The 26344-nt window shown below is 42.0% G+C and overlaps 1 protein-coding gene across 23 annotated transcripts; it reads right to left on the bottom strand.

Moving 5' to 3' along the window:
• Positions 1-1269: 1269 nt before the first annotated feature.
• On the bottom strand, positions 1270-25615 carry LOC311267981 (NACHT, LRR and PYD domains-containing protein 12-like). 23 transcript variants are annotated; one of them, XM_084371261.1, is made up of 17 exons: positions 24971-25615; positions 24761-24802; positions 24456-24621; positions 23988-24107; positions 22825-22944; positions 22357-22476; positions 21845-22020; positions 18753-20553; positions 17571-17747; positions 11660-11833; positions 11030-11203; positions 9426-9599; positions 5654-5827; positions 5023-5196; positions 3708-3884; positions 3073-3246; positions 2534-2968 (listed from the first exon to the last, which is right to left on the bottom strand). In XM_084371261.1, the coding sequence occupies exons 3-17, from the start codon at positions 24581-24583 to the stop codon at positions 2857-2859; spliced, it is 3975 nt and encodes a 1324-aa protein (XP_084227387.1). In that variant the 5' UTR covers positions 24584-24621; positions 24761-24802; positions 24971-25615; the 3' UTR covers positions 2534-2856. The 23 variants fall into 23 exon arrangements, with proteins under 23 accessions (XP_084227401.1, XP_084227387.1, XP_084227389.1 ...); XM_084371263.1 differs by having other exon boundaries at positions 24456-24602; XM_084371259.1 differs by having other exon boundaries at positions 24456-24628; positions 24769-24802.
• Between the last annotated feature and the right edge of the window lie 729 nt (positions 25616-26344).

Raw genomic sequence — 26344 nt, 5'->3', positions numbered from 1 at the left:
ATTCTGGTAGACTGTTGCGGTGACCTTGGATTTAAGAAAGCAGAGTTTACCAACACCTGCACCGGACATTGCCCCCAAATCATGACTGACTGTGGATATTTCACACTGGACCTCAAGCAGCTTGGGTTCTGTTCCTCACCCGTCTTCCTCCAAACCCTTGGACCCTGATTCCCGAATGAAAGGCACACTTTACTTTCATCGGAAAAGAGGACCTTGGACCACTGGCCAACAGTCCAGTCCTTCTTCTCCTTGGCCCAGTTGACACGCTTCCTACGTTGGCTCAGGCTCAGAAGTGGCTTGACCCGAGGAACCCGACAGTTGTGGCCCATCTCCCAATGCGTCTGAATGTGGTGGTTTTTGAAGCTGTGACTCGCCTCATTCCACTCTTTCTGGATCTCTGCCAGATTCTTGAATCTTCCCTGTTTGATAATCGGCTGAAGCCCACGGTCATCTCTTCTGCTGGTGCATCTTCTCCTGCCACATTTTGCCCTTCCACTAGACTTTCCATTGATATGCTTGGACACAGCCCTCTGTGAACAGCCAGCATCCTTAGCTATGAACTTTTGTGGCTAACCCATCCTATGGAGGGTATCAATGATGGTCTTCTGGCCAGTTGTCAAGTCTGCAGTCTTCCCCATATTGAACCGAACTGAGACAATTGAACTAAAGTGAAGCAATTTAAATTTTGGGCTGATTTCTTCACAGTATTCTCATTTTTTGAATTCCTGTTTTCGTGGGTTTTATGAGCTGGAAGCCCAAATTATGTACAAATAAACAAATAAATACTCGAAATCGTTTAAATTGTGGGCCCTGAATCTATAATCTATGAAAGTTTAACTTTTTGAATGGAATTATGGAAATAAACTTTTCCATGATATTCTATATATGTATATGTGTGTGTGTGTATATATAATCTATATCTACCTATATATAGATATATATCTATATATCTATATATAGCCTATAAATATATATATATATATATATATATATATATATATATATATATATGTCTATATATCTATATATATATATAGCCTATAAATATATATATATAAATATATAAATATATATATATATATATATATATATATATATAGAGAGAGAGAGAGAGAGAGAGATTTATTCAATTTTATTGTAATTGCAATTCAGTCTAACCAGAGTGCAAAAAGCAGTAAAGTGCAGTGAAAATTATATGTGTACATATGTATATATATATATATTTATAGCGGCCCCTTGGATTTATTCAAGACGCAGAGAGTTTCAAACGGGTGTCGATTTATTTATTTCTATAAAACAGAAGAAATACAAAATGCTTCTTTGTAGTTTCACAAATAATTCACACCTAAATCATGTCCACATATTAATCATGTTTACACCTGATACAAATCATTTGAACCAACTCATAATGATGAAATATGTGCACACTTTAAATGACTGTACATTTACACAACGGATCAACAATATTAGATTTCTGCCTTTAGGCGACGCTGATATATGCACATATTTGTCCCACCTGACTGCAGAGGACATCAAGTCTCTCTTAACGAGTAATTAACTCATTATTGTGTCTCTCCTGACGTGACGGCTCCTCGGCAGATGCAGCAGAGCAGTCCAGATACACTGATGACACTCTGTCACATCCAGAGGAACACAGGGATGATGCTGGACTGGACAGTGGAGCTGATCTCAGAGCAGTTCACACTGCAGCACTGACATCATCTCCACGTGTTGTGATTGGTCTGTCAGTCACTGCTGGATGAAGCTCTCCTCTCCGCCCAGTCAGAGCCTCTCCACCCACCAGCTGATGGTGCTGCTTCAACCTCTCTGGATCATCAGGACACAGCTGATCCTCTCAACACCTCCACCTTTCTCATCACTCACTTTGACAGAGATCACCACCTCCACCTGATGAGAGAAGCAGAGAGACAGCAGAAGTGATACATGAGTGTTGACAGAGACTCCCTCCATCAGCTGTCAGTCAGTGATATAAAGACCAGCAGGACTTCAGTCCTGTTCAGACCACAAGTGGAGCGGCTGTGTAGCGTAGCCAGCTTCCTTTCAGCTCTCATGTTAACGTGTTGGAGTGAAGCTCACAGACCTGCAGACACATCAAGTGTGTTTACTCTGCAGGTTTCACTCAAGTACACAGTGAAATAAACTGCTCAGAGTCCCTGAACGCATCATCACTGCAGAAACACTTTGACGATGATTGACTGCTGTTAGAAACCAGAGTCTCAGTCACACCTGAATATTTCATCTGCTTTAAATATTACAAATATGTAAATATGGAGTCTGTTGTAAAAACATCTGGATCAAACTAAAGACAGATGGACAGATAAATATTTGATGTTAAAGCTCCTACATGTTCATACAAAGACTGAACAGTCAACACCAGCTGTGGTTACTGGACTTCAGCAGAGGTTCTGGTCTGTGAGGAGACCACATGGTTACTAAATGTAACCGTGGTTCTCTGAAATAAGAGTCAGTGATGTGCAGGCTTCAGTCACACCGATCTGTACGGTTCTGAAGGTCCAAACACAACCACACTTCAGATCATGGAAAAGGTGGGACGGCGTTCTTGTTTGTTGTTGGACAGAACCAGAGTCTCTGGTGACAGTTTGATGTTTTGTGGGATGTTGTTGTGTTTTGACCTTCAGGGCCACCGTAGACCTGAGAGCTGTGACAAAGATGGACTGATCAGCTGTTCAGTGTTGAAATGAGAGAACAAAGATTTGATGCTGCAACAGTTTGATGGATGAGGACCGCTGTCTCTACACATCCTGTGATGCTGTCAGCTGTGATCCAGCTTTACTTCCTGTACACACGAACACAACAACAACAGTCGTCTTCACTTCAACTCAAACACACGATCACAACAAGCTTCTGGCTCGTCTGATTGGCTGACTGCTCCCCCTCTATCTCTTTCTGTCCAATCCTGAAGCCTGTCACCGTTCTCCTCTCACAGCTTCACTGAGGAAGCAGGAAATACTGGATCCTTACTTTGATACTGACTGTGTTTATTACAATACTGCTGAAACCAGCGTGGACTGACTCCAACTCTCTACTGACCTCAGAGTCTCCAGTCTACAGTGTGGACTCTTCTTCAGTTCAGACAGCAGCTTCACTCCTGAATCCTGCAGCTTGTTGTACCTCAGGTCCAGCTCTCTCAGATGGGAGGGGTTGGACTTCAGAGCTGAGGCCAGAGAAGCACAGCTGATCTCTGACAAACTGCATTTCATCAATCTGGATAAAGAATAAATGATTTAAATATGAATGACAATTTAAATATTCAGTCAGTATAAACGTCACAAAGCTTCATTAAAATGTTGTAAAAAGACAATTCTGAATATATTTGTTATTGTCTGATAGTTAAAATAGAGATTATTTAACTTTTCATTGTAGTATGTATTTTTCTCATCACTTTAAAAAACATTTAAAAACATGATTTGTAATCTAAGATGAAAATCAATAGTTGAGGATGTTCAGAGTGAATTATTCATGTTGTTATATGAAGGTTTTAAATGTGCAGCTCAACATTGCTCTGCCACAGTCAATGGACTAAACCACAGAAGAAGAAAACAGACTTCAGCATGAAGATACTCAGTGTGGATCAGTATAATATCAGCCTGATGTCTGCAGTTTAGTGTCAACACAACTTTCACATCATATTAATCTGAGCACACAAGTAAAAAATGGTGTCTGACCTCAGAGTCTCCAGTCGACAGTTTGGACTCTCCAGTCCAGCAGAGAGAAGCTTCACTCCTGAATCCTGCAGCTCGTAGTTGTGACTCAGGTCCAGCTGTCTCAGATGGGAGGGGTTGGACTTCAGAGCTGAGGCCAGAGAAGCACAGCTGATCTCTGACAACCAGCAGCAATCCAATCTGAATAAAGAATAAATGATGTAAGTTTAAAAGACTTTAATGTTCCTGCTTGAAATCATTCAGTGTTTAATAATCTGTTCAGAGCTGAAGGTTCAGAATGTAGACGTTTAGAAAATGAAGCTCCAAACACCTGAACCCAACAGGATGCAGGTTCAACACTGTCACATACACAAAGTGAAACAGAGCTCTCATTAATATTATTTCAAAGTATTAACCACGGTTTAAAAGAAATATTCAAATGGATTTAAACATGTGAGAACAACAACAGTATGTGTGAGATAACTGTGTCACACTTATAATTCATCAGCAGTGTAATATTTTCATTGTTATTAAAGTTTGTCTTCAGAGTTTCACACATTCAACACGTGCAGTGTGTTGAATCAGAGATTACATCACACTCATGTGTCTTTTGTCCAACGTGACTTCAACATCATCAAACCTCCTTTTTTCAAAGATTCAACACTTTCTTTTCAGAGATTTAAATCTCTGCGGGGGGCCACACCTCTCTGATGTCAGATTAGGGGGTCTGTGTCCAACCATTTCTGTCACTTTACAAAAGTGACAAACAAACATTAACACCTTCCTCACTCTGTGATTGGTGAGCTGAGTGCAGGTGAGATAGAGCCCAGGTTTCAACTTCTCTCTCAGCTCTTTTCATTTGTTACACAACTATTTCTGTCACTTTGAAATATGAACTGAGTGAAACACTACCAATGTCTTCCAGGAGAGAACATGTGAGAAGTTACCTCCATATTTAAACCATTGTTGAGCCTCCAGCAGCTCTTGGCTCCACCTTTGGCTGTCTGAAACAGCTATGAACACGTTTAGCTTCACTGATGCACACTGATCCCATGCTAACAGGTGGAGTTAACACACTGCAGACCACTGATTGGTCAGTGGGAACAGCCAGAGTCGTCTCGTCCTCCACGCTCTGAAGTAACATTTCACTTTCTACCTTCTCAGCAGTCTTCTGTCTCGCTGCCTGCAGCCTTTCTCAAGTAAAGCTAGTTTCCTTGTTGTGATGAACAACCACACGTGTGCTGTGTGTGGAGAGTGTGTGGTCGAGCAAGAGAGAGAGAGAGAGCAAAACATGTAAATTAATTACATTTTATAGATACACAGAAACACATGAACTGACCTCAGAGTCTCCAGTCGACAGTTTGGACTCTCCAGTCCAGCAGAGAGAAGCTTCACTCCTGAATCCTGCAGCTTGTTGTCAGTCAGGTCCAGTTCTGTCAGATGGGAGGGGTTGGACTTCAGAGCTGAGGCCAGAGAAGCACAGCTGATCTCTGACAAACTGCAGTTCTCCAATCTGAATAAAGAATAAATGATTGAAACTTCACAATTTAAATATTCAGTCAGTATAAACGTCACAAAACTTCATTAAAATGTTGTAAAAAGACAATTCTGAATATATTTGTTATTGTCTGATAGTTAAAATAGAGATTATTTAACTTTTCATTGTAGTATGTATTTTTCTCATCACTTTAAAAAACATTTAAAAACATGATTTGTAATCTAAGATGAAAATCAATAGTTGAGGATGTTCAGAGTGAATTATTCATGTTGTTATATGAAGGTTTTAAATGTGCAGCTCAACATTGCTCTGCCACAGTCAATGGACTAAACCACAGAAGAAGAAAACAGACTTCAGCATGAAGATACTCAGTGTGGATCAGTATAATATCAGGCTGATGTCTGCAGTTTAGTGTCAACACAACTTTCACATCATATTAATCTGAGCACACAAGTAAAAAATGGTGTCTGACATCAGAGTCTCCAGTCGACAGTTTGGACTCTCCAGTCCAGCAGAGAGAAGCTTCACTCCTGAATCCTGCAGCTCGTTGTCACTCAGGTCCAGCTCTCTCAGATGGGAGGGGTTGGACTTCAGAGCTGAGGCAAGAGAAGCACAGCTGATCTCTGACAAACTGCAGCCCTCCAATCTGAAAAAAGAATAAATGATGTGAGTTTAAAAGACTTTAATGTTCCTGCTTGAAATCATTCAGTGTTTAATAATCTGTTCAGAGCTGAAGAAGGTTCAGAATGTAGACGTTTAGAAAATGAAGCTCCAAACACCTGAACCCAACAGGATGCAGGTTCAAAACATAGGACAAACTGGCGTCTCATCCAGGGGTGTACCCTGGCCTGTGAGAGCTGGATTTAGCCCCGCGACCCCAATAGGGAAATAGCGGAAAGAAAATGAGATGAGAGATGAGATGAGAAAAATAAAATCCACTCTGCATCATATATACTTATTTGCTGATGACGTCCTTTTATTTTTTTCTGATATTAAGTACTCTCTTCCAAACATCCTTAATATATTCGAACAGTTAAGGTTTGTCTCCAGCTATAAGATAAATTGGTCTAAGTCCTCCCTCTTACCATTGAACTCTGCGAGCAAGGAGGAATGTACAGTTTTCAATATCCCAGTAGTATCTCACTTTAAATACTTAGGAGTAAATGTATTTACATCATACAAAAAACAATCACTAAGAATTATAATAACACCCTCAGTATGATCAAACAAGACCTGGAAAGATGGCAGAAGCTACCTATATTTCTGTCTGGTAGAATTTCAATAATTAAAATGAATGTGCTTCCTAGAGTTAATTTCTGTAGCTACATGTTACCTTTGGCACCTCCTCCAAGTCATTGGGAGAAAATACATAGCATTATTACTAGGTTTTTATGGAGAGGCAGACGACCTAAAATAAAGTTAACTAATTTACAAAGAAAGAAAGAGTTAGGAGGTTTATCAGTCCCTCATTTCAAACTTTACTTCCACGCCCTTACTATTCGTCCTTTGTTAAATTGGTTTAGTGAGAAAACTTTACCTCCATGGCTTAACATTGAGAAGAATCTGGTGGCACCTGCTTCTTTAAATGATTGTTTGTTTACAGGTCTCTCTGTCAATAAATGCAAACTGGAGTATGGTTCAGTAATAGCCAATGCAATTCAAAATTTCAGGAAAATAGAAAGAATATACAATTGGACATCTAAATGGCATGCAAGTACTCCATTATTCCATAACAGCCTTCTTAAGTCTGGTGGGGAGCACTTAATCTCACCTCAGTGGTCTAAAGCAGGAATCCACAGTTTAGGAGACATTATGAATGACGATGGGTTAAGAAGTTTTCAGGATTTGAGTGAAACCTTTAAACTGTCATCAAAATCCTTCTTTTTATATTACGTTCAATTACGTTCTGCCTTAAGAGCAGCTGGTATATTACCTGATAGGAAACCTATCAATCATCCAATAATGGAATGTTGCTTACGCCTCACAAAACCTAAATAATAAGTTAACCAATCTCAACTTCCTATATCGCACTTACTTGAAGCTATGGTCTAAGCTAAAACAAAATGTAGATGTCCTGCTGTAATGATTAATTTACTATTACCATTATTGCTATTGTTATTAGCCGGCTCTGTGGGTGCTGAGGAGCTTGAGCACTCTTTATATCCTCCCCGCCTCCAATATACAGTAGGTTATAACGTTATATCGTAGCCTATATAACGTTATACATTCGTTTAGCCAAAACAAATAGACATTGGACGTTTACATGCACGCCCATAATACGATTATAATGCAATTAAGACCATAAATAAACACCTCTGATTATGTTAATGCCATTATGCTCATATTGCAGTAATTATGTGGTGTGCACCGATCGCACCGATCGTAATCACATAATAATAATTTAGAACATGTGTAGTTGTTGAAATGTGACTGTGAAGTTGCGCATGTGTCCAGGACTACAAATAAATATAAAGATAAAGTGGAATTGTACTGGCTTGATTATAGAGTTATTCTTACCAATATCTACCATCCACAAATGTTTGTAGGATATTTTTCAGGTGATGAAATCCCAGTATCAATCTGCGAAGGCAGAAGGACAGTTATGCTTGCCATCTGCAGCGTCTTTTGAGGGATATAGGTACACATTTCCAAAGCACTGCGTTTATGCACACCTCTTCCAATGTGGGTACCTTGATTAAATCTTATGCAGCCTCTTGCCAAATTGGTACACAAGCCTCTGTGCTTTTGTGCACACCAAACTGTTCCAAGTTTCTACAGTGCAAAACATCAGGAATAGCCTACAGGAGAGGTATGCATGTATTCAATTTCCACGATTCTGTCTGGATAATCGAAATACATACAGGCACTACTACACTTGCATTACCCACAATTATTTCAATTGCCGCCTATTATTAGCGGTAGATAAGTTGTAGAGTGGCCCCAAATGTTTTTTTTTATTGGAGATTCTGAATGTTTCTTTCAGCTTCAATATGTTAATAAAGCTATCCTTTCTTGGTACTCACACACTGAATTTTTTCTCCATAGCTGCTTCAGTCAAGAAATTATGGAGGAACCTTCGTGACACATACATGAAGAGAAGGAGAGAGGAGCTGGCAACCAAAAGTGGCCAGGCCAGCAAGTCAAAGAAAAAGTGGAAGTTCTATGATGCATTGTCCTTCCTTATTCCAACATTGCACAGCAGGAGGTAAAGTGATGATTGCAGGGCACAAACATTACAGAGTACTGATTCTTTGTAAGGATAGATGTTCTGTGATTGGCATTGAGATAGGCATTTCTATTACAGCAGTGCTGATGAGGTAGCCTACAGTGAGAGACTAGATTAGATTAGAGTGATGTAACTGTGGCATAGTGATGTTAAACAAATTTACCATAGTGATTTAAAGCTACACTATGACTTTTTTTTTTTTTTTTTTACTTTAAAGTAACCTAGAATTATAGAAGTCTATAAAATTACTGCATGCTGTGACTTGAAGTTGCATTTTACAACAGTGTATCCAGTAATATTGACTGTGGGGGAGAGGCAGATAAAGATGAAGGAGAGACAGTTGAGGACAGTGAGGATGAGGGGCAACAAGAAGTCAGCACTCAGCCAGGAGACGGGGCCAAGATGAAGAAGGCAAGGTGCAGCCAGGCAGATTTACAAAAGTGACAAACAAACATTAACACCTTCCTCACTCTGTGATTGGTGAGCTGAGTGCAGGTGAGATAGAGCCCAGGTTTCAACTTCTCTCTCAGCTCTTTTTTCATTTGTTACACAACTATTTCTGTCACTTTGAAATATGAACTGAGTGAAACGCTACCAATGTCTTCCAGGAGAGAACATGTGAGAAGTTACCTCCATATTTAAACCATTGTTGAGCCTCCAGCAGCTCTTGGCTCCACCTTTGGCTGTCTGAAACAGCTATGAACACGTTCAGCTTCACTGATGCACACTGATCCCATGCTAACAGGTGGAGTTAACACACTGCAGACCACTGATTGGTCAGTGGGAACAGCCAGAGTCGTCTCGTCCTCCACGCTCTGAAGTAACATTTCACTTTCTACCTTCTCAGCAGTCTTCTGTCTCGCTGCCTGCAGCCTTTCTCAAGTAAAGCTAGTTTCCTTGTTGTGATGAACAACCACACGTGTGCTGTGTGTGGAGAGTGTGTGGTCGAGCAAGAGAGAGAGAGCAAAACATGTAAATTAATTACATTTTATAGATACACAGAAACACATGAACTGACCTCAGAGTCTCCAGTCGACAGTTTGGACTCTCCAGTCCAGCACAGAGAAGCTTCACTCCTGAATCCTGCAGCTCGTTGTCATTCAGGTCCAGCTCTCTCAGATGGGAGGGGTTGGACTTCAGAGCTGAGGCCAGAGAAGCACAGCTGATCTCTGACAAACTGCAGAGACTCAATCTGAATAAAGAATAAACGATGTACTGTAAGTTTAAAAGACTTTAATGTTCCTGCTTGAAATCATTCGGTGTTTAATAATCTGTTCAGAGCTGAAGAAGGTTCAGAATGTAGACGTTTAGAAAATGAAGCTCCAAACACCTGAACCCAACAGGATGCAGGTTCAACACTGTCACATACACAAAGTGAAACAGAGCTCTCATTAATATTAATGACAACGTGCTGCTGCTTCAATAAAGACGTAGTGATGTCACCTCTTAAACTCTGCAGCTCCACCAGAGGCTCCATCTATACAAACTCATGTTGTGCAGCCAAATAAAAACCCACAGAAACTGATGTAACATCTGATTCTGCTATTTAAAGCTCCTGTTATTAAGATAGTTGAACTTTCAGTCTCGTTTCTGACGATTTTTCCTCGTCTGCAACTCGCCACAGTCGGCCGAGGGTCCTCCACAGTCAGCTGCCATCAGCCCACCGCGTATCCCCTTCAACTTGGAGGTGCACTACTGGGACTCTTGTGACTTGAGCTCTACTACGGTGAGACTCACCTGTTGTTTCTGCTCGGTCAAACTGAACCGGCTTCAACTGTATTTGGCCGCCACGCTCCCCAGCTTCAACCAGGCCTGCAACGTGACGTCTGTCTTATTTCTCTGTGTTGTGTTCCTGGTTGCCAGCTTGTGTGTGTGTGTGTGTGTGTGGGCCCACAACATAATGAAGTACCACTTAAAGGTTCTGTAAGAGTTCTGTTGGTGTGTTTAATATTAATGAAGGTCTTTGGTGCTGAAGTTCATTAGCAGTGATCAATAGCAGAGCAAGGTTAAAGGAACATGTTTGTGTTTGAACAAAAGTCAACTGACAGTGAAAAGTAACAAAACAAGGTTAAAGGAACATTACACTGAATTCACTGGTTTGACTTGTTAAAGTTTCATTCTGAACAAGGTCAGTAGAAAACCACATGTTGGGTTTACTGTGATTAACTGTGGACGGTTACATTTATTTTTTATGGCTATTAGAAGTTTTATTTTAAGTTATTTATTGGGACATAGTTGTCATGTGATTCATTTTAAGTGCACTTAACTACAGTAAGAACACATGAAGAAGGTACGTAATAATCCTTTAACACTGAAATAAACAGAGACACTGTTTTCCAATGAAGAGCACATAAACACATGAGAGGAGGTGTGTCTTCTGTCCAACGTGACTTCAACATCATCCAACATCCTTTTTTCAAAGATTCAACACTTTCTTTTCACAGATTTAAATCTCTGTGTATCTGTGTGTGTGTGTGTGTGTGTGATCAGACTGTCAAACTTTAAACTGAGTTGTTGTGATTTGAGCTCAGACAAACCCAGAAAACAAGTGAACTGAAGGAAATTTAAACCTTCTGTTATGATTTAAATGTTATAGATCTACACAGAAACACATGAACTGACCTCAGAGTCTCCAGTCGACAGTTTGGACTCTCCAGTCCAGCACAGAGAAGCTTCACTCCTGAATCCTGCAGCTTGTTGTCTCTCAGGTCCAGCTCTCTCAGATGGGAGGGGTTGGACTTCAGAGCTGAGGCCAGAGAAGCACAGCTGATCTCTGACAAACTGCAGCTGTCCAATCTGAATAAAGAATAAATGATGAAACTTCACAATTTAAATATTCAGTCAGTATAAACGTCACAAAACTTCATTAAAATGTTGTAAAAAGACAATTCTGAATATATTTGTTATTGTCTGATAGTTAAAATAGAGATTATTTAACTTTTCATTGTAGTATGTATTTTTCTCATCACTTTAAAAAACATTTAAAAACATGATTTGTAATCTAAGATGAAAATCAATAGTTGAGGATGTTCAGAGTGAATTATTCATGTTGTTATATGAAGGTTTTAAATGTGCAGCTCAACATTGCTCTGCCACAGTCAATGGACTAAACCACAGAAGAAGAAAACAGACTTCAGCATGAAGATACTCAGTGTGGATCAGTATAATATCAGCCTGATGTCTGCAGTTTAGAGTCAACACAACTTTCACATCATATTAATCTGAGCACACAAGTAAAAAATGGTGTCTGACCTCAGAGTCTCCAGTCGACAGTTTGGACTCTCCAGTCCAGCACAGAGAAGCTTCACTCCTGAATCCTGCAGCTTGTTGTGACTCAGGTCCAGCTCTCTCAGATGGGAGGGGTTGGACTTCAGAGCTGAGGCCAGAGAAGCACAGCTGATCTCTGACAAACTGCAGCCACTCAATCTGAATAAAGAATAAATGATGTGAGTTTAAAAGACTTTAATGTTCCTGCTTGAAATCATTCAGTGTTTAATAATCTGTTCAGAGCTGAAGAAGGTTCAGAATGTAGACGTTTAGAAAATGAAGCTCCAAACACCTGAACCCAACAGGATGCAGGTTCAACACTGTCACATACACAAAGTGAAACAGAGCTCTCATTAATATTAATGACGACGTGCTGCTGCTTCAATAAAGACGTAGTGATGTCACCTCTTAAACTCTGCAGCTCCACCAGAGGCTCCATCTATACAAACTCATGTTGTGCAGCCAAATAAAAACCCACAGAAACCGTCCTTCCCTCTTCCGGACCGACGGACTTCACCCGAACAGTCTCGGTAGCGCAGTATTAGCAGCTAACATCCAGCATGCTGTCCAGACCACTGCTCCGGGTGATTGACTACTGATCTGCCACGCCCCCCACCTGAAGCCTTCTTCCTCTCCACCTACTCCTGCAGCACACAGTACTGTGTCTCTCACAAGCTCCCCCTGGGAACCAACCCAGGTACTGACACTCTCCATGGTTCAACGCCCCTACCACGGTCCACTGTCTCCCACTGGCTGTCATAAAGCCACTTCCACTGCTGTGATTACCTGGTCTCCAATTCCTGTTGTTATTTCACATCGCAAATCAATACACACACACAGGTGTAGTCGAACTAGAGCTCTGCAAATCAAGGGCCCAACTCCTACTATTATGGCCACTATTTATCGACCACCCAAGCCAAATAATGCCTTCCTACAGGAATTCTCTGCCTTCTTAACAACCTTATGCTCTTTGTCCCGAAATGTAATATTGCTGGGTGATTTTAATATCCACATGGATAGCATCAACAATGTTTTTACAAGGGACTTTACTTCTTGCCTAGACAGCTTTGGACTACAGCAATATATTGACTTTCCGACAAACTCCAAAGGACACATTCTTGACCTACTCTGCTGTTCTGGTGTAACCCCTCAAAACTGTTGTGCCTCAGATTTGCCTATCTCAGACCACAAGCTAATATCCTTTAATACCAATCCAAGATTATCCAAGACAAACATGCCTCACTCTATCTCATTTCGAAACATCACAAATATTGACCTAGCAGCCCTCTCTAATGGAATTGTTGACTTTCCCAGCAGAGACAACTTATCCACCACGGATGAACTGGTATCCCACTACAATATTGGACTTCAGCGACTGCTAAATACTCTTGCACCTCTGAAAACAAGATCAGTTTCCTTTGCCCATTCCGCTCCTTGGTTTACATCAGCACTACGCCAGCTCAAAACTAAAGGCCGTCATCTGACACGCCTTTATGCCAAAACCGGCCTAGCAGTGCATAAAGAAATGTACCATGATCACATACTCCAATATCAACAACATCCTGAAACCACCTGATGCTCTACCACCTCACTTACTCGGAGCTACACAGTGTGATAAATTCATGACCTTCTTCAATGCCAAAATTGAAAACATCTACCAGGCATTGATTGCTTTAAATAACTCTACATCCTCTCTGCACTCTCTGCCCACATTTTCCATCAGCTCTCCACTTGCCAGCTTCAAACTACCAACTGTCTCCGAAATAACCGGACTCGTCCTTAAATCCAAATCATCCACCTGCCAACTAGACCCCCTACCTACCTACCTGGCAAAAAGCTGTCTGCCTGCCTTGTCCTCTCTCATAACTGACATCATTCATTCCTCACTGACATCTGGTGTTGTTCCATCATCACTAAAGACTGCTGCAATCACTCCAACTATCAAGAAACCTGGCGCAGACCCAAATGACTTGAACAACTTTCGTCCCATTTCAAACCTGCCATTTCTCTCCAAAAGAGAACTGTTTGAACAATTTCAGTCCGGCTTTCATCCCCTCCATAGCACCGAGACAGCCCTGGTGAAAATCACAAACGACCTCCTGATGGCATCCGACTCTGGCTTATGCTCCATCCTGGTTCTCCTCGACCTCAGCACAGCCTTTGACATCGTCTTTCATGACATCCTCCTAGACAGACTGGCCTCCATTGGAATCACTGACATCCCTCTGGCTTGGCTGAAAGCCTACCTCAATGGTCGCACTCAATTTATTCAACTAAAGAACCTAAGATCCGGCTCCTCTCCAGTCTCCAGCGGTGTTCCCCAGGGCTCTGTCCTTGGCCCCCTCCTGTTCACTATTTATCTTCTGCCCCTTGGACACATTCTCAGGAAATTTCATATTCAATTCCACTGCTATGCTGACGATACCCAGCTCTATATTTCCACCAAGCCTACCTCCACTCTACCACCGACAGCTCTATCCAACTGCCTACTGGAAATTAAATCCCGGTTCTCAGTCAACTTCCTTAAACTGAACAGTGACAAAACCAAGGTCCTCCTCATTGGTACCAGAACCACCCTAGCAAAACACAACCCCTTCTCCATGTCCATCGACAATTCCACTGTCCCACCATCACCTCAGGTAAAGAGCCTGGTGTCATCCTGGACGGCACCTTAACCTTTGAAGCCCACATCAATAATGTTACCCGGTCTGCATACTTCCATCTACGCAACATCAACCGCCTCCGTCCCTCACTTACACCAACCTGCACTTCTATTCTCGTAAACACCCTGATTACATCCCATCTGGACTACTGTCACTCTCTCCTCCATGGTCTTCCTCGGAAATCACTCCATAAACTCCAACTGGTCCAGAACACAGCTGCTCCTATCATCACCAGAACTCCCTCCACTGAGCACATCACTCCAGCCCTGCAGCAACTCCATTGGCATTGATTTTAAGATTCTACTCCTGACTTTCAAGATCATTCACAATCTGGCACCATCATATCTCTCAGAACTTATCCATATCCACACACCTCCCCGCACTCTCCGATCCTCTTCTACCATCCAGCTCTTTGCCCCATCTGCCAGCCTAACCACCATGGGGTCTAGAGCTTTCAGCCGATCTGCCCCCAGCCTTTGGAACCCTCTCCCACCAGACATTCGCACTTCAGACACTGTCTCCACCTTTAAATCCCGCCTGAAAACGCACTTATTCCGAGTGGCTTATTCTGTATCAGACTAATCATACAACCACACCCTTGCCTATTTTCTATTATTGCACTATGTAATCCCACATCCATATTCATTTATTTATTTACCTACCTTTCACAATTGCACTAAAATGTTTTCTGATTTTCTTTTTTGATGTATCATTGTTGCCATGTGTGGTGACCTTGAGTGCTTTGAAAGGCGCCTTTAAATAACATGCATTATTATTATTATTATTATTACTATTTAAAGCTCCTGTTATTAAGATAGTTGAACTTTCAGTCTTGTTTCTGACGATTTTTTCTCTTCCGCAACTCGCCACAGTCGGCCAAGGGTCCTCCACAGTCAGCTTGCCATCAGCCCGCCGCGTATCCCCTTCAGCTTGGAGGTGCACTACTGGGACTAGGGATGCAAATTATCGAGTAATTCATTAATCGATAGTTGTTTCATCTTATCGATCGATGATCGATTAATTGATAAGCGACAAATTTTCTGAGAAGCTGAATTTCCCTCTGAATAGGTTCTATCTACTGTATACGTAACATAAATTGCTATCTTCCTTGTTATATAAAGAAAAAATGCAAATCATATTCCTTAATTCCTTAAGATTTATTCTGGGCTCACTTGAGGGCAGGGAATAACATTTTGGTAGCATATCAAACATATTCTGAATAGAAAATATCAAAATATTACACAGGCTACTTAACATGAAAATAAATTGGGCATTCTCTCATCTGCAACATTGGAAACATTAATAGCAGCAGCATAACAAAAATTCATTCCTGAATAGAAGAATACAATACTATGTAGGCTACTTTAACATGAAAATAAATCAGTGCCCTGTCTCTTAGCAGCATAATAAAATAAATTCTGAAAAGTAAATAAGGTGTCACATGTGGACTATTAGCAGCATTTATAATCCCCCTTAAACTGGGAAATGTGACAATATCACAATAACATTAGTAGACCAGGACTGGACTGTCGTAGCTCTAGTTAACTTAAAATATAGGCTGCCTGATGATAGATGTGTCTGTCTTCGTAAAACAAAACAAAAACATCCCTAGTGCTCCTCGTGGCATAGATAGACCTATCTATTTTTGTTCAAGAATATCAGCATATCAACATGGTCAGGAGTAAGTCGTGTGCGCAGCCTGTTAACAGTTAGGGCAGCTGCTGAGAATACACACTCAGAAGGGACTGACGTGCCTGGTATGGCCAAGTACTTTTGTGCCAGTTTTGCCAGCCTTGGAAACCTTCCTTCATTGACTTTCCACCATGCTGCGGGACTGGAATCAAGGAGTGGTGGCGGATCCTTCAGAAAGCTGTCCACTTCTTTTTCTACGTCATCGGTGCTCCTTGTGGTATAGTTTTCACCCATGAGTAAAGCATAAGCACTGCGTCTCTGAAGCACAGCTCCCTGGACTGGCACTGCACCGACCACCTCTTGCTGGTCTCCAGCGGCATCTGCTGATGTGGAGCTCCCACGTCCGGCATCTGCTTCTGCCAGCACTTCAAGCAGTTTGGCATGCGCTGCAATCCTCCTTGGTGGGGTCAGAAATCCCAGGTGCTTGTGCCTAGGATCCAGCATGGTGGCTAGCATTGGTGGTGTTGACGTCAGGTCATCAGAAGCAATCTGTGAAGAAAAAGATAATAAATTAGATTTAAATGTGATTTAAATGTGATTTTGTTTTTAATCATCATTTGTTTTTAATAGGTTAAGTGTTTTATCATTTAATGAATGGACCACTATTAATCATTAATAGATTGCTTGATATTAATTATTAATATTAGTTAGATAAGATAGTAGAAGCAGTTAAAAACTACAATTGTCAAACAATGTGCTTTGTGTGCAATGCATACAGTTTAAAATATCTGCAATAATTAAATTAATGGATTTAGCTTACCTTCATCCTTTCACCGAGTGAAGTGCGCACTGTGGAAGTCCAACAGTCTGTTGTGAGGGCCACATTCGCGGTCGCAAGTTATGTTTTCAACTCGGCCTTCTTCCTCGCGTAGCTTGCTTCCACGCGGGTGGTTATGGTTGTTCTAGAGGGGATATTGTACCCTGGCTCGATGTACTTTATTACCTCTCGAAATCCCTGTCCGTCAACGACATTTATCGGCAGCATGTCTGTAGTAACCATGTTACATATCCGCTGGGTAATGCCCTCTGCTTTCGTGGAGTCACATACCCTTCGTCCCAACGCTGTGGTGATTGTAGGCTGAGAACCACTCGCTGCTTGTAGCACGGCTGAATGTGACATATTTAGGTGGTAATTCAACGAAGTTGTGGAGTTGTTGTACTTTAAAATACTTTAACATATTGTGCATTTGGCGTGTTTGTCGTCAGTAAACAACTTAAAGTGGCTCCATACTGCACTCCGTTTTGCCCTCTTCATCCTGTTAGTGTACCGCTTCTCGTTTGTCTTGTTGTTGTCGTCAGAGCCCTGCTTCGCTTGTGTTCCCGCGTGTGCGTCAAGTACGTCTGGCGTCAAGCGATGTAGTGTCACCTGTAGTGTGTGTGTGTGTGTGTGTGTGTGTGTGTGTGTTCAGACTGTCAAACTTTAAACTGAGTTGTTGTGATTTGCGCTCAGACAAACCCAGAAAACAATTGAACTGAAGGAAATGTAAAACTTCTGTTATGATTTAAATGTTATAGATCTACACAGAAACACATGAACTGACCTCAGAGTCTCCAGTCGACAGTTTGGACTCTCCAGTCCAGCAGAGAGAAGCTTCACTCCTGAATCCTGCAGCAGCTTGTTGAGACTCAGCTCCAGCTCTGTCAGATGGGAGGGGTTGGACTTCAGAGCTGAGGCCAGGACTTCACAGTGACTCTCTGAGAGTCCACAGTTACTAAATCTGTGATTACAGATAAAAGCACATTAAAACAATAAAATGTGAGACTTTATTGTGAAAACAGATTCATACATGTTGCATCACAAAGCACAGGTGGTCAGCTGGTCAGCCTGAGCTGGTCAGTCATTGATCACAAGGTTTGTAGTTTGAAACTTGAGCTCCTTCTGTCCACGAGGCCGCAGACTTTCCCTGCCTGAGGAGATCAGAGGGGCTGAATCGCTGCCCCATTTTATATCAGCCCCCAAAACACACTGAATAAAGCTGCGTTTAACCCTGATGTGGATGTTTTTATTTTCATGTTTGATTCATTCTGGTGTCTTTATATTTATATTTGTAATTGTCGGGTAAAACTTGCTTTTTCTTGTGACTCTTTCATTGTGTTGCTGTTTAATGTGTGTACAGCACTTTGTAACTGCTTTTAAAAGTCTTATATCAAGAAAATAAATCAATAAATGAACTTCCTGAGTGTCCTTGAGCAACATGAACCAAACTGATGTTCAGGACAAAGTGTCCAGATGACTGTAATGTAAAGGAGTCAGACTGAGTTGGTTTATATTCATGAAGCTTTATGTAAATTCACTGTAGGTTGTAACTGCACTCGTATGTGTTGACCTCAGTTATGTGTTTGTGTGGATTTTGTTCTTTGATGCATTTTATTCTGTCGCTCCATCTGCTTTTCACCTCCCATTAAATTAATTCAGCGTCTTCTACTGCATCAATAGTATAATTAGTACTAAAGATTGAGTTATCATCATCTGATGGGTGATCATTTGTCTCAGGTGGAGTTCACCTGGCTGAAGGAAATGTTTTGGAAACTAGACGACTACATGTCATTTCATCTCTGAGCTTGGTGATGATCATTGATTCAATCAGCAGGTTTCATACTTGTTGAGGAAAACATGTGTCGTGTTGAGGTTTTATATAATGCATGTGTGTAAAGTGTTTGTCTTTAATACTGAAGGCTTCAGCTTCACCAGGATTTTTAATGTTCATCACATCTGGACTTACCGAGCCTTTCTACAGTTCCTCACAACTGGAATCAGTCTCCGTTTTCCCTCCTCTGATGTTTTGTATTTCTCTGTGTCCAACTCATCCAGAACCTCCTCTGACATCTGCAGCATGTAGGCCAGAGCTGAGCACTGGATCTCAGAGAGTTTCTTCTCTGATCTGTTCTCTGACTTCAGGAACTCTTGGATCTCCTGATGGACTGAGTGGTCGTTCATCTCCGTCAGACAGTGGAAGATGTTGATGCTTCTGTCAGGAGAGACATCATCTCTGTTCATCTTCTTCAGGTTGTTGATGGCTCTCTGGATGATTTCTGGCCTGTTGTCTGTCTGACCCAGCAGGCCTGCTAAGAGTCTCTGGTTGGACGTCAGAGAGAGGCCATGAAGGAAGCGGACAAACAGGTCCAGGTGACCATTCTTACTTTTCAGGGATTTCTCCATGGCTCTCTTCAGGAAGTCATCCAGGGTTGAGGGACTCTGTCCTCCCAGGAAGTCCTCCACCACCTTTGTGTTCCTGTTGGTGAAACAGTGGAACATGTAGACTGCAGCCAGAAACTCCTGAACGCTCAGATGAACAAAGCAGTAGACTGTTTTCTGGAAGATCACACTCTCTCTTCTGAAGATCTCTGTACAAACTCCTGAGTACACCGAGGCCTCTGTGACATCAAGACCACACCGCTCCAGGTCTTCTTGGTAGAACATGATGTTTCCTGTCTCCAGATGTTCAAACGCCAGCCTTCCCAGCTTCAGAAGAACTTTCCTGTCAGCCTTTGTTAACTTCTGTGGACTCCTCTTACATCTCTTATACTTCTGCTTCTTCCTCTTTGTCTGAACCAGCAGGAAGTGTGAGTACATGTCAGTCAGGGTCTTGGGCAGCTCTCCTCTCTGGTCTGTAGTCAACATGTGCTCCAGAACTGTAGCAGTGATCCAGCAGAAGACTGGGATCAGACACATGATGTGGAGGCTCCTGGAGGTCTTGATGTGTGAGATGACTCTGCTGGACAGATCTTCATCACTGAACCTCCTCCTGAAGTACTCCTCCTTCTGGGCGTCAGTGAAGCCTCGTACTTCTGTTACCCTGTCAACACATGAAGGAGGGATCTGATTGGCTGCTGCAGGTCGGGAAGTTATCCAGACGAGAGCCGAGGGAAGCAGCTTCCCCTCGATGAGGTTTGTCAGCAGCACGCTGACTGATGACTCCTGTGTGACATCAGACAGGACCTCATGGTTGTTGAAATCCAGTGAAAGTCTGCTTTCATCCAGGCCGTCAAAGATGAACAGAAGTTTACAGACAGCGAGCTTCTCTGCTGTCACCTTCTGTAATGTTGGATGGAAAACATGGAGCAGCCTGAGAAGACTGTACTGCTCATCTCTGATCAGGTTCAGCTCCCTGAGCGAGAGCAGAACCAGCAGACGGACATCTTGGTTTTCGGAGCCCTCGGCCCAGTCCAGAGTGAACTTCAGCACCGAGAAGGTTTTTCCAACGCCAGCGACGCCGTTGGTCAGAACCACTCTGATGCGTCTCTGTTGGTCAGGTGAGGCTTTAAAGATGTCGCAGCACTTGATTGGAGTTTCACTGAAGGTCTTCTTCTTGGAAACTGTCTCCAGCTGCCTCACCTCATGTTGGGTATTAACCTCTTCACTCTGTCCCTCTGTGATGTAGAGCTCAGTGTAGACCTTGTTAAGGAGGGTTCTACTTCCTGTTTCATCACTTCCTGTTTCATCACTTCCTTCAGTCACACGTTCACATCTCCTCCTCAGACTGATCTTATGTTCATGGAAAACCTCCTGCAGACCAACATTCGCTGAAAAAAGAGACAAAAGTGGGAGACAAAAAATACAATGTGACAATCAGCAGTCAGTGGTCTTTTCATTACAGATTAAAAACCATCAGTATCAGAACATGTTTGTTGTTTTCTTTGTCTTTCTTTCCACCTTAACGTCGTGGAGAGGTTTGTGTGTCCCTGTGATCCTCGGAGCTCTGTTGTCGGGGGCATTAGCCCCTGGCAGGGTCTGGCTAAGCTAATTAGCCCCAGAGGAGGAGCCAGACTGAGAGTGATTCAAAGAGCCTATATGAATCAGCCACAAAGGTGCTGCAGCATCTGAACCAGGAAAGAGACATCAGGGCACCTTTCTGGAGCTAAACCTGGGAGTGGAGGTCGCTGGTGAACATCTGGTGTCTGGCCTGTTTCTTGAACTCAACTCCTTTGCTTGAGGGACAACATCTCAGGTTGGCCCCTGTAAATGACCACCACCTGCACCTCAGCCCGTCCACTACACTCTGCTGCTGCTGACTGCTTGTTATTCCCTCACTACAAGGGAGGACCAGCTACTGCTCAACTAAATCCAGACTGTCTGATGTCCTGGATCCACAACAGTGACACAAACTCCCCAGTGACATCAGAACAGAAGAAACTCGACACAACTTCAGACTGAAAACTCTCCTGTTCAGACTGAAAACTCTCCTGTTAGACTGAAAACTCTCCTGTCAGACTGAAAACTCTCCTGTTAGACTGAAACTCTCCTGTTCAGACGGCACCTTGGTCCATAAAAACAATCTCTCTCTTGATCTCTTATTGCTTCTAATTGTAGCTCTTGAACCATTTGAGCATAATTGATGAACGTGATCTACTCATGTTGTCTCCACATGGTTCAGTCAGTTGTTTTCAGTCTCTTTGGATAAAAACGTCAGCTAAATGAACGTATTGTAATGAAGCAGGTTACATTTGAAGCTGTTCAATGTGCTGAAACTGAGCAGCTAATTAGCTCTCTGCTGCAGCCTGAAAATAGATGTTAGCAGTGCACTTTTCCTCACTGGATGTTTGTTTGGTGGCTTGTTCAACAAGTGGATCTGCAGGACGAGGTGTGTGTTTGTAAGTTAGAGGAGGAGGAGATGTTAGCAGGAAAGCTAATGTGGACTGTTGTTTAAAGTGCTGTTTTGTCTCAAGCTGCTGTCTGACACTTCTCCATCTCCGTCTCTGCATACAGAGAACAAACAGCTCTCTGATTGGTTAATGTGTGACAGAACAAATGTATTAAAACAACAAGTAGTGTGTTCAGACATGAAGACATCAGCAGACAGATGTATAGTCTTACTTTCTCCACACGGGGGACAGGAGGAGTGTCCTGGTGAAGCAGACTGGTCCCAGTGTCCACAGTCTGATGGTCCAGTATCATTACTGAAGACTGGAGGATGACCTTTGGACCGGTCACTCTTCATAGACAGACAGCTGGATACTGGAGACTCTGCTCTCTGTCTGTTGGACTGAACTCTGCAAACACCAACATGTTTGTATTGATATCACATGAACCTTTGAGAAAAGTCTAATTATAAATTCATAGAGGGACAAACTCCTCCTGTCCATAAATAAGAAGTTTAACAACTTCTATTTGTCCTCTTTGATTAGATTACAGCTTTTTACGTGACTGACAGCACTAAGAGGAAGATGGGACGAATGATCTCTCTGTCATGAGTCCCAAAAGGTTTGTTAAAGTTAGTTAGCAAATACATTGTTGTTGAAATACACAAACACAACATGAACAAAACACGTCATTGTGAGAGGGAACTGAAGAAAGTCACATAGATGAGTTAGTATCAGGTGTCTTACTCTGAGTCTGATGGTCCAGGTTCATTACTGAAGAGTATAGGAGGATCTTTGGACCAGTCACTCTTCATAGACAGACAGCTGGATACTGGAGACTCTGCTCTCTGTCTGTTGGACTGAACTCTGCAAACACCAACATGTTTGTATTGATATCACATGAATCTTTGAGAAATTCTCTGATGAAAAGTCATTTAAGAAGCTCTAACTACACAAACTACTGCTACTGTTGATAAAAAGGAGCTTTCAAAGTTTCTATTTGTCCTCTTAGATCAGATTTCAGCTTTTTAGGAGACTGACAGCTGCCACAGATAGTAAGAGGAACATGAGCCGTGAAAAGTCTGTTAGATTTAGGTAGAAAATACATTTTACATGAACTTTGAATATAAAAATACAAAACAACAAAACAAAGCACGGCAGTGAGAGAGGGAACAGAACAAAGTCACATAGATGAGTTAGTATCAGGTGTCTTACTTTGAGTCTGATGGTCCAGGTTCGTTTCTGAAGACTGGAGGACGACCTTTGGACCGGTCCCTCTTCATAGGCAGACAGCTGGATACCCGAGACTCTGCTCTCTGTCTGTTGGACTGAACTCTGCAAACACCAACATGTTTGTATTGATATCACATGAATCTTTGAGAAAAGTCTAATTACAAATTCATAGAGGGACAAACTCCTCCTGTCCATAAATAAGAAGTTAAACAACTTCTATTTGTCCTCTTTGATTAGATTACAGCTTTTTACGTGACTGACAGCACTAAGAGGAAGATGGGACGAATGATCTCTCTGTCATGAGTCCCAAAAGGTTTGTTAAAGTTAGTTAGCAAATACATTGTTGTTGAAATATATAGGGATGTCCCGAGCCGATCTGCGGGATCGGGATTGGGGCCGATATGGGCATTTTTTCATTGATCGGGATCGGCAATTTTGAACGTGGACCCAAGCCCGATTATTTTTACGTCAGCTGTCGTCAACGGAGCACAATTTGTGGCAGAATGCAGACGCGCACGTCAGGTCTGGAGAACCTGTGGATAAAATGTCTGCGGTGTGGAGATGTTTCAATTAGAAAGCGAAAGCAGTCCAACGGCGACATGTAACATCTGCAATACAGGCAAAGGCACCGAAGCAATAAACACTCGTGGATACTTTCAAAAGGAAAGAGAAATATCCTCGAGTCAGCGTCATGGCCACAAATATTACAGGAAGGTCACTGAATTCATCGCTCTGGATAACCAGCCCACCTCCGTGGTCGAGGATCAGGGTTTAGTTACTGACTTTGTTTACTTGGTTGTTTTTGTTAAAACATTTTTAAAAAATAATGAAATGCAATGTTGCAATAGAAAATGCAGAATAAGAAAGAGCCATATGAAAGTATTTACTTTGTTTCAACAAAATAAAAAAAGCTATTAAGGAACAGCTCGGATGCAGCTGATTTTTTTCTTAATGCAGCTGTATTATCTAGGAAAATATTAGTTAGGGCCAAGAATCGGATCGGGACTAAATATTAAATGACTCAGATCGGGATCAGGGTAAAAAAAAACCTGATTGGGACATACAAACACAACATGAACAAAACACGTTAGTAAGAGAGGGAACTGAAGAAAGTCACATAGATGAGTTAGTATCAGGTGTCTCACTTTGAGTCTGATGGTCCAGGTTCATTACTGAAGTTTATATGACGATCGATGGACCGGTCACTCTTCATAGACAGACAGCTGGATACTGGAGACTCTGCTCTCTGTCTCTTGGACTGAACTCTGCAAACACCAACATGTTTGTATTGATATCACATGAATCTTTGAGAAATTCTCTGATGAAAAGTCATTTAAGAAGCTCTAAATACACAAACTACTGCTACTGTTGATAAAAAGGAGCTTTCAAAGTTTCTATTTGTCTCTTAGATCAGATTACAGCTTTTTAGGAGACTGGCAGCTGCCACAGATAGTAAGAGGAACATGAGCCGTGAAAAGTCTGTTAGATTTAGGTAGAAAATAAATTTTACATGAATTTTGAATATAAAAATACAAAATCAACAAAACACAGCACGGCAGTGAGAGAGGGAACAGAAAAAAGTCACATAGATGAGTTAGTATCAGGTGTCTTACTCTGAGTCTGATGGTCCAGGTTCATTACTGGACTCTGGAGGACCTTTGGACCGGTCCCTCTTCACAGACAGACCGCTGGATACTGGAGACTCTGCTCTGTCCTCCTCCTCCTTCACACAAACACTCATCTTCTGCTCTGAAGTCAGTCTGAGAGGTGAAACAGTAGCTGTGAGCTCAGGACACAAGAATCAGGAAACAAGTTTGTTCAAGAGTCACACAAGACGGAGAGAGCAGGAAGTAACACACACTCTCTCTCCCCTTCACACACACATTATACAGTATAATAAAAGCAGCCAGAAGTCCACCTGCTCACTTTTCTTCACACCTGTGCTTGTTTTCTTGGGTTACTGCAGGTTTAAAGAGGATTATTCAGCCAATCAGGACTTTGTGTCCACAGATGAATCAAAGTGTTGAGTTCACTCCAACATTTCTTTCCTCCACAGTCCACAGGGAGAAAACTGACTCACAGTAAGTAAAGTCACAGTAAATAATCACAATGTGTTGTTAACACTCACCCTGCCTCAGACTGCAGCTGCTCTCCCTCTGCTCTTCGTCTTAAAATGGAGTCTGACTGAACACTTTCATTTTCAGGGTTCCTCCCTGTGTGTGTGTGTGTGTGTGTGTGTGTGTGTGTGTGTGTGTGTGTGATGACGTCCTTGGTTGTAACCATGACTTTTAAGGTGCATACCGCCACCTATTGTCCCGGAGTTTGTAGCCTGGAGATGATGAACTGAGCCTTTCAGATATCTCAGTAGATGTTTGACAGAAGTCCACTGCTCTTCTGTTGGCTCAGAAACATACTGCGACAGTTTGCTGACAACAAAACTCAGCTGGGGTCTTGTGCATGTAGTTAGATGGATCAGGCTGCCAGCTGCCTCTCTGGATTGAATGAAGTGATGGACGTCAGTCTGTGGACGACCATGAAGCTCAGAACTGGAGACATGTTTTAATGACGCCGCTGCAGACTGAATCATCTCAACCTCCACTGGATGGACTGATGTTCATGTTTCCCCTCAGGATGAATCATAATGACTTTGGTGTTCCTGTGACTTTTCCTCTAGCGCCACCATCAGGTCAAAATGTGACTCTGGTTTATGAGCAAATACCTGCAAAACTAGTAACTTTCCCATCAGCCTCAGCTGCACTTTGGGTTCAGTTAGCATGCTAACACATGAAATCACAGTGAACATTACACATGTTACACATCAGGACGTCATGTGTTTGGAAATGTTATTGTATTTTTCTTTCTCCTTCTTCTCGTATCTGTGTACTGTCGCACTTCCTCTTGTTCACACTGGAGATCAGTGTCTTAAAACATATTTATATGAACATATACCACAGACGACGACCACACAAGTCCCTCCACAGTGAAGTCCTCTTTTCTCTGTGCAGCTCAATAAACAATAAAATAAAATACACAAATCTTTTCATATAAAATAGAAACAAAAATTACATCCTTGTGTGATCGTATAGTGCATATTGTTATTCACAAACACAAGTAAAACCCCCCCACATTATCCATTATGTGACATAACATTGATTTTAAGAACACTTTCAACATTTACCATGAGGTAAGTATAAAAATACATTAAATTCAGAGCTAGATGAATGAATGTGAGCCTTTTAGCTTTAGCTTTTAGCTTTTTAGCTTTAACATATTACCTGCAACACAGCACACAGCACAGCAATGGCGAGAGTAAGCATTAAAGCTAGTTTAGCATCATTATAAGTCTCAAAAAAGCAGCTTTATGGCTTAACAAATCACAGCAAGTGCTCAAAACAGTTAGCACAACTCTCAATGAGTACATTACACAGCAACATATAAAATATGAACACCTGAAACCCTTGACAAAGTCATTAATTATCCCGGACCACGCAAGAGGACATCT

Source organism: Pagrus pagrus (assembly GCF_965226575.1).
Source record: "Pagrus pagrus genome assembly, chromosome: 2".
Classification (NCBI taxonomy): domain Eukaryota; kingdom Metazoa; phylum Chordata; class Actinopteri; order Spariformes; family Sparidae; genus Pagrus; species Pagrus pagrus.
The sequence above is the reverse complement of the archived record's forward strand: the minus strand, read 5'-3'. Positions and strand labels throughout refer to the sequence as shown.

Excerpts from the sequence above, each read along its gene's own strand:
- LOC311267981 (XM_084371258.1), bottom strand. The coding sequence starts at position 25,125 with ATGGTTACAACCAAGGACGTCATCACACACACACACACACACACACAC. Across the intron at positions 24,603-24,970 it reads CAGCTGCAGTCTGAGGCAGG|ACTGACTTCAGAGCAGAAGA; the intron begins GTGAGTGTTAAC and ends TTCACCTCTCAG. Across the intron at positions 22,945-23,987 it reads CCTGGACCATCAGACTCAAA|AGTTCAGTCCAACAGACAGA; the intron begins GTGAGACACCTG and ends TGGTGTTTGCAG.